The sequence below is a fragment of the Phaethon aethereus genome (assembly GCF_964289735.1).
Source record: "Phaethon aethereus genome assembly, chromosome: 11".
Lineage (NCBI taxonomy): Eukaryota > Metazoa > Chordata > Aves > Phaethontiformes > Phaethontidae > Phaethon > Phaethon aethereus.
This window is the reverse complement of record NC_138587.1, coordinates 1038048-1046408: the sequence shown is the minus strand read 5'-3', so window position 1 is coordinate 1046408 and position 8361 is coordinate 1038048. Positions and strand designations below refer to the sequence as shown.

Sequence of the window (8361 nt, the reverse complement as noted above, 5' to 3'; positions counted from 1 at the left end):
TCTCCAGATTGCAGCGTAAGGCTGTCACAGCACCATCGCAGCCGGGTATTTCTCACCGTGCTGCGACAGTGGGCGGCTGAGGGGCCGCAGCTGGGCTGACAGCTGCTCGTGCAGCCCCTACTCCCGAGGGGTAATGAGCCAGAGCTATGTCCTACCATACTCATCTCCCCTGCGTTACCGTTAGGGAGTTACCCTTTATTTTTCATTGCAGGTGTGTTCTTTCCCAGTGCAAAACGCGCCGTTTGGTGCCGAGGTGCCGTATGGATGGCAGCACGCGCTCTGGCCTTGGAGGTCAGCTCCTGCCACGGAGCCAGCTGACGAAGGACTCAGCTCCCAGTGCCCATTTAACATCCCAGTTAATGGCACTAAAAGCTCTGTTGTCAGGAGAAGAGAGGATAAATAGCTTAACATGAGCTTGTATTAGTTAGGAGTGCTGGGACTTTTGATTGGAAATCAATTATCAATTTACTGATAATGTTGACATTTGGCCTCCAACAAAGGCTTCATTTGGCTCATTAAGTACCAGCATGACTGTGGGGACCTTCTCAACACAGAGAGATCCCAACAAAAGACGAATTTGGGCGCAGGACAGTCCTGCCAATGACACCAGCAGTGCATGTGCATTAGGAAAGCTGTTTAATTATGTTGCTTTATTTTATCTGGTAATAAATCTCATGGGTTAAAGCTGCCGTGCCGCGAGGTGCTGCACATTAAGTGCGGAGCCCTGGGTGAGGAGTGACCCAGCGTGACTGGGGGCCACTGGCGAGGCCGTGACCAGCGCCGGGAGCTGGCAGGGCCGGGCTCAGCGCAGGGCTGAGCGTGTGACGGGCTGCGATGGACGATGTCCTCCTGTGCTCGCCACGGTTTTCATATCCACTTAGCTGGCTCAAGTTAATCCTTTAAAAGCAAATACCAGGCCAGTCCTGAAGGCTGTGGTGCCTGGCGGGGATCCGCTGCAGCTGCAGGAAGGGCCTTTGTTCATCTCCTTGGCTTGCGCGGCCCCCTGAGCCCCCTCGCGCCTCCCCTTTGGAAGGAGATAACCGCTCTTGTCCTGTTAGCAACAGAGTGAGCACTAAATCATCTTTTAAGTTCATTTTGAGATCTGCTTTTGTTTGGCATCGCTCGTGCATGGCAGGCACGCAGCCCCTTCCTGCAGCCGAGGGCAACACGTCCTCCGCGGCCCGGCTGGGGGGTCCCCGCACGGGGGCTGGCAGCAGCGGGGGCAACGCTTGGACCCCGTTTTCCAGCGGGGCTGTCAGGGGCCGGCTGGGGCAGCTCCCACAGCGGGCGCCTGTGGGGAGGGGGGAGTGGGCAGAGCCTGGCAGCCGGGGGGCAGAGGGGAGCGGCGATGGAGGGCAGGAAGGACCCCTGAAGAAAAGCACCGTTCAACGTGAGAATGAGGGAGCCGTTGCAGGTCTCTGGCGCTGGAGAGCCCTCGGGCACGAAGGGGCTCACGCGGCGAGTGGCTGGAGGGATGCGAGAGCACCGTGTCGTGCTCCCCCTCCCCACCCCTCCGGTGATAATTAACGTCTCTGTAATCAGCTTTCGAAAAGAAAAGCAAGCCTCCTCTTTCAACGCTTCACTGCCGAAGCAGCCCCCCGCACCTCGAGAGCAATGCTCATCTAACTCCTGCGCCGGCGAGCTCTCGCGCGCTGAACTGCTCAGAGGGCCGGCGGCGTGAAAGGTTGGGGAAAAACGAGGTAGCGGTGGCAGGAGATCCAGTCTTGACCCCCCCCCCCCAAACCACGCAAAGGGCGAGCAGGGGCCGGCGGGGACGCTCAGCCCGGCTCCTCTGGGGCATTCACCCTAGCTGCCGCACTCACGAGGGGGAGCGCGTCCCGGCCGCAAGCGCCGGCCCCCGCAGCGGTGCGGTCCCGCTGCCTCCGTTCAGCATCACCCCGGCCTTACTGAGCCGACGTTCCTCCTAAGGCCCGGACACGCCGCGGCCCCCGGGAGCTCATGCAGGCGGAGGTGAAGGCGAGGTCACTCTGCGGCGGCCGTGGAGCGCAGCTCCGTCCTCGCCTACCCCGATACCCCGCCCGAGGCCGCCTTCCCGTGTGGGCAAGCAATAAACCACCCAAAGGGGCTCTCGCCGTAGCAGGAGGTTTGCAAAGGGATTTAATTGCCTGAAGAGGGGTGCAGGCACCGAGGGGCTGGGCGAGCACGGGGCGGCCCTTCCCCACTGGCCCTTGCCCCAGGAGGAGCCTCACGCACCCACACAGCCCCTTCCTCAGCCTTTCACTACTGCAGTTTCGCTGCGGGGAGCTTCAAGGCAAAGATTTGTTCAAAATAAAATGGAAGAACGTTCCCGTTTTTACCTAAATGTATTTTAAATAACATTTAGAAGAAGAAATGACAGCTCTGAAACATGGGGTACATCTTGGCTGGTGTCTATCAGCACAGGTCCTCCCACACCAATGGAAATGTGCAAATTTACACCCTCTTGGAGGCAGTGGGGTTTTTTTAATTGGCCTGCATCTCTCTTCCCTGCGTATTTTCACCGTATGCCCAGGGCTGAGAGGAAAGAGCCCATCTGCGCTCCCGGCGGTTCATCTGAACAAACGCCGCCGAACACGCGAAGTCAGCCACGGTGAGCTCCCGGAGACAGCAAATACTCTGAACCCACAGCCAACGCTTTTGAGAAAAGTTAAGCAGTTTTATTCAACGGGATGAGTCCACACCCAGCCAGTGGCTTCATCTACATGGCATCATCAGCATACATGACAGAGGACCCACTCAGACACTCTAGCTGAACGGCATCTCACCACACGTTACAGGGACAACACCAGAGGAGGAGGACGACCGTCACAAAGGGCAGCCAGCCAGCGGTTTCCTACGCCTTCCCGGCGTAACCAAACCCACCCGCACCAGACTACGCAGCCCAGCCGCTCCAAGCAGGTCAGACTCGGGATACCTACTGCCGCGCCGTGAAAACCACAACACTGCTAGTTAAATAACACAGTCCGGGGTTTACAAAAATGATCTACCGGGGTACTTCAGCCTAAGGAAGAAAGTGCACTGTCATCACCACCCCGGCGACCGCCACACTTGCTGAAGAGTCTGTACGGAGGAGAGATCGGCGTGGGTGCCATTGCTTTCGAGCCAGCACCATCGGAGGCGATGCCGAGCCCCGGGACGGGCGGGCAAGCACCAAGCTGCCGCTCCCGGAGGCGGCCATGGTGCCGTGGGTCGGGACGGGGCAGGTCTGCGGGGACCCGGCGGGGTCTGCAGGAGCCGAGCGGAGGTTGGCACTTGCTCTGCACAGCAGAGAAACAACTGCTCCGCGCAGACGCCCTCCTCTTGGCTGCCACGTCCCCGAGGGGCTGCGTCTGCGCCGGTCCCTCCACACCCTCGCCCGGCAGGGCTGCACCGCCCGCTCACGTCAGCCACGCGGCCGTGAGTTTTCACAGGGAGAGCTCGGTGAACGCTCTGAAGCCTACAGTCTTTATGCCTTTAGAGAGGTATCGAGGACCAGGGTAAAGTTACTCGTAAAACATGAGCAGGTTCCAGTTATGATACTCCTGCGATGTACGTGCTTCAATTTTGTGACAAGTTAGCTTACAGAAAAATACATTTCTTCCCTTAAATTTACAGTAGTTAAAACTACAATTTGAATACCATATTAAAAAGGGGTGGTTTACTCTTCAACAAAACATCCTGGTTTTCTTTTCTTTAAAAAGAAAATTTAAAAGGACTTTAAAAGCAATCACCCTCAGCGCAACACAACTGTACAAAGGAAATCATGATGTGTACAGCTCCTAGGACACTAACTCCAAGCATTTGTTCTGGTGCTCAAAAAGGCACTTAAAGATAAGAAAACAACTGTATTAAAGACCCACAGCAAAACAAACCAAAGGAAAACAGAAGGCAATAATTTAATAGAAAGACATTGGAACTTGTACCGTATCTTCAAAAGTAAGAAGGGAGGAAAAAAAACCACCCTAATAAACATGGTTTTACTATGAAGTCATCTTTGAAAGTATATAAAAAAAACAGAAGACTGGCAAAGTGAATGTTCTCCAGGAACTAAATGGAAAAAAACCTAATAATTACTGGCAACGAATACCCAGCGCTCGTGCCAAATGGGTTTCTTCCCTCCCCCTAAAAGCACATTTGCTGGTTCACTGCAGACCAGAGTGACAGACTGCGTGAACATCTGCTGCCCGGAATGACAGAGGCGCTGACCTCAGGGTTAGCCTGCGTTAGGAAAGGGGGGAAAATCATGAAGAAAAATAAACATCAATATGAACCAATTGTGGCAATTACAAATGTCAACAATCTTAATAGACAAGTACATAAACAGCATTTCCCCTTACAGCATCATACGGAGGAACGACGACAGAATCACTACATACAGTACTTCTCCTCCACTGCACACGGAAAGGTTAGCTTTGCGGCTTTTTTAATTTCTTTTATTATTATTATTATTATTATTATTATTATTGGGTTTTATTTTTACATTGAGCTACCTACTAAGTGCAAAGATTTGGTGAGTGGCGTTGGCTTTCATCTAATCTTAGCCTATTTTTTGTACAGTTTACATGTTAACAGTTACTTTCCAGCATTTAAGCGAGTACAGCAATATATACACAGACTGGCGGCGGTGGGAGCGGGGCGCGGAAGGGACACATGCTCGTGCGCCGGGCACGGGAACAAGCACCGGGATTGCGACGGCCGGTCCGCACCCGGCGCGCGGAGCTGCGCGCTGCCTCGCGCAGGCACGGGGCGGCGGACGCGCGCGGGCGCCTTACGGGCGAGCTCCCCTGCCGCGACGCGAGCCGCGGCAGGGCCGGCGGGCTCAGCCGCCCCGGCCGGCGCCTCCGCTGCCCTCAGGAAGCCAGGCTGCTCCTCCGGCCTCGTGCGAGCGGGGGGCTGCCGCGGCGCTGGAGAGAAGAGGAAGATGAAAGGGGAACAAAGAAAAGCCCTGGGCAGGACTGCTGGATGAGGCAGGAGGGCTCGCTAGCGTCTTCGCCCAGGGACGGACAGAACAGCAGAAATCAGAGCAGGAAGGATGACCATTATGGAGCCATTGGCGTGGCTTTTCTATGCAGCCGAGAGACTCACGATGGCCCTTCTCACGCTGGGGTTGTACGTGGTCATGTGGAAGTGACCAAATTAAACCCCAGGTCATTGCATGGAAATCTGTACAAGAAGGAAAAAACTGCAGGAGAAGCACAGAGTGTCTTGGATTCAGCGCTTACAGAATAGACTTGATTATGGGACAAAGTACCATGCAATCCCCAGCTCTTTCTGCGTATTTCTTCTCTGGGTTAAATGTTCAGAGGAAAAACAAGATGTAGGTTCTTTTGCATAAACTCAAACTGTTGTATTATATAGTACAGTACAGAAAGTGCAAAATATCACCCCATCAGATCGGTTCTGCATCTGATATGGTCAAATATGGCTCATGCTTTTCATGCAAGAAGACACAATCTGAATCAAGACCCTCATGTACTGCTGTCCAGCTTCAAATAAAGGAACGTTGTTGTACCAAAGCCTCCTTGCCTGTTTAGTCCCATCTGTCGAGATACCATTAGGTTTGTTTTTTAAAAAAAAAAAAAAAAAAAAAGAAAAAGAAGTGTGTAGGGAAAGGGAAATGAAGCATCTCAAAACTGTGTAAGTTACTCTATTTATGCTTTACCACAGGTTTGTCACTAGTCCTTGTTCATTCTGAAATCTTCAAGAAAACCAGAGTTCTGCAGACCCCTGCGGCGCAGGCAGGGCTGCGCCCCGGTGCAGCGGCAACGTCCCCCTCCCTGCGTGAAGCCGATGGAGCACACCTCGTCTTCTGTCCCCGCTCCTGCTGCGTGCTGCTGGCTGCGGCGTCACGGCGCACGGGAAGGCGTCTCGGGATTCAGCTTGAAAAGACGCTCCAGCCGGCCTGACACACACCGGCATTTACGGATTTCCAGCTTTTCTCCATAGGCCAGCATTGAATAAAACCCACTGTATCTTCCCCTCTCCCCCTTTCTTTTTAAAAATGCCAAGAGGCGCAGAAAATAAATTCCAGGATTTGCCTTGTATTGCTCGATGCACGGCTGCTACGTACTTCCACGCACACACACGCACACAAAATAGCCTGGGAAAAAAAAACAAATCAACCCAACATCTCTAGAGAGGACTTTTCAGAGCCAGTTTCTGAGGTAAATCTACTTTTTTTAAAAAGTCACCAAATTCTGTACACTTTTTTTTTTAATATATACTTCTACATATAGCGTGTATTCTCCAGTGCCAACACGTAGACCCGCCATCTCCTCCTGCCGGAGGACTGCAAGCTTGGGAAGTGTTTCTGCATGGATGGGGGTGTGTGTGCACTCGCATGTACACACACACACGTATGTACAATCAACCATCAGGCCTAGGCTACGCACGTGCTCCTCTTCTGGAGAGGTTCCTCTTGAGCATGGTATTAACTTCCCGCTTGGCTGAGCGAGGCTTTGCTGAGCTGCCGGCCCTGCTCCCACCGTCCAGGCGCTGGCTCTCCCCGCCGCAGTCCCCACGCCCCAGCCTACATGGTGCCCGATTTATCCGCCGAGCTGCTGGGGAACAGCTTCTCAGTGGGGGTGACGGCGGGGCTGCCCACCCCCGAGCTGCTGCTGCTGCTGGAGCGGTGCTGCACCACCGGCCGCACCGGCCGCATCGGCGGGGGCCGCAGCTGAGCCCCGGCCAGGCGGGCCGACAGGGCTGGCTTGAAGGTGGTCATCATCTCCGTGGTGGAGCTGCTGCTGCGCCGCATGGCAGCGTCGGGGTCCCGGATCAGGATGGTGTGGAGGGGGCTGGCAGGCTCTGAGTTGGCAGCACCCATTGGGGGGTTCTTCATGGGCTCCAGCGTGTCCAGGACCACATCGGGGGCCTGCTTGGCTGTGTTCTGCCTCTCCAGCTCCCGCAGCTCGTTCAGTGCCGTGCTCATGGTCTTCTCGATGTCCTGTGAATGCCACCGACACAGGGATGTCAGCACCGTGCCACAGCATCACCCCGTGGTCCTGCACCCCACCCCATGGAGAAGCCCATGTGTGTCTGTCCTGACACGTGTGTCTGTGAGTGGGGGTCTCTGACCTAAGACAGAGGCTCCAGGCAAAGCAGGAGCTTTAGGAGGAGCTGTAAAGCCCAAACTCCAGCTGCACAAAGGCGCCCGGTGTCCACAGGAGTCTGGTTGCGATCTCTAAAGGGAGCAAAGCCCAAGCACCATCAGTGCTGGGGTGAACACCAGCGTGCCCACACCTCCAATGAGACAGGACATGTCCACGCTCCCCTGCAGCACTGAGGCTGTTCTTTCCCCAGAAAAGGAGGCCCTGCAGCCTCCATCAGCTCTACGGGACCTCTGCTGTCCCTGTACCCACAGGGCAACGGCTTGCGCAGGGCAGAAACGCACCGGGGTGTATGCAGAGCGAGCAGCGCGATGGCAGCTCACCATAAACAGAAGGGAGGCAGCTACAAGGCCTCTCCCTGCGTGCGGGGAGGCAGCGAGGTGAGACCGGCCCCAGCCTCTCGCCGCCCGCTCGCTTCAGATCGTGTCTCCTAGGCACGGCCTCCATGGGTCCGTCCACGGAGATCCTCCAGAAGGTGAACCCAGTTCAACCACAAGTGCCCATTTAAAGTAAATCAGCTAAGCTGCCTACAACTGTAGTGCTGATAGTCTCATTCAGAAATAGAGGCCCTAGTTTGGTTTCTCTTAAATCCACCTTCACTGAATTAAGGCCACTAACTCAGAATGAGACCATCTGAGAAGTGATTTAAGCGAACTGAATCAATTGTTTAAAAAGTAGCTCCAGTTAATTCTCCTTGCTGTCCTTGTATAGACAAGTCCTTAATTTTATAATGCATACAAAATGTTCGGTGAGCCTCAGATAATGTTCAGAGGATCAGCAGAAGGGAAATAATTATCAAATTAACTCCAATTAATTCTATTAAGCTGTTCAGTTAACAAGTGAAAATACTCTCCCAGAGCTAAGCCTCCATACTACCAAGTCCAGCAGTCCTACAGACTTCAAGGTAAGTATTTATTTACATCAGCTGAGTGAGAATCTTTTTCAAGGTTTAAAAAAACAACCCAAAGCCCAAGAAAATTGTGCATATCGTGCTCTGTCCTCAGCATTCACCCATCCTTCTGGAGGCTCCCGGACCCCACAGCCCTGCACTGCACCTGGGGAACGCGGCCCCGGGCACCGCTGCGGGGTGCCGCGCTACTGCCCATCAGCTGAGCCCGGGGACTTCGTGCACGCTGTTATCCCGTCCCAAGGCGGACGTGGTGCCCCAGCGCGAGCCATCGCTCAGGGCATGCGCTGCGCTACGACCGTAACTTTGTAAATTGTTCACACCAAACGCAAGCTCTTGATGGACAGACAAGCTGGGTAGCGTGCT

The 8361-nt window shown here is 54.4% G+C and overlaps 1 protein-coding gene across 2 annotated transcripts in view; it reads right to left on the bottom strand.

The window, feature by feature from the left end:
- Positions 1–6474: 6474 nt before the first annotated feature.
- The window catches only part of SRGAP3 (SLIT-ROBO Rho GTPase activating protein 3), a gene marked incomplete at its 5' end in the record, with an annotated part of 125960 nt that continues 124073 nt past the window's right edge, over positions 6475–8361 (bottom strand). For both annotated transcript variants that reach the window (XM_082004421.1, XM_082004422.1), the window contains one exon: positions 6475–6925. In XM_082004421.1, coding sequence (XP_081860547.1) covers positions 6509–6925 — 417 coding nt within the window. In that variant the 3' untranslated portion in view covers positions 6475–6508. The remainder of the gene's footprint in view (positions 6926–8361) is intronic.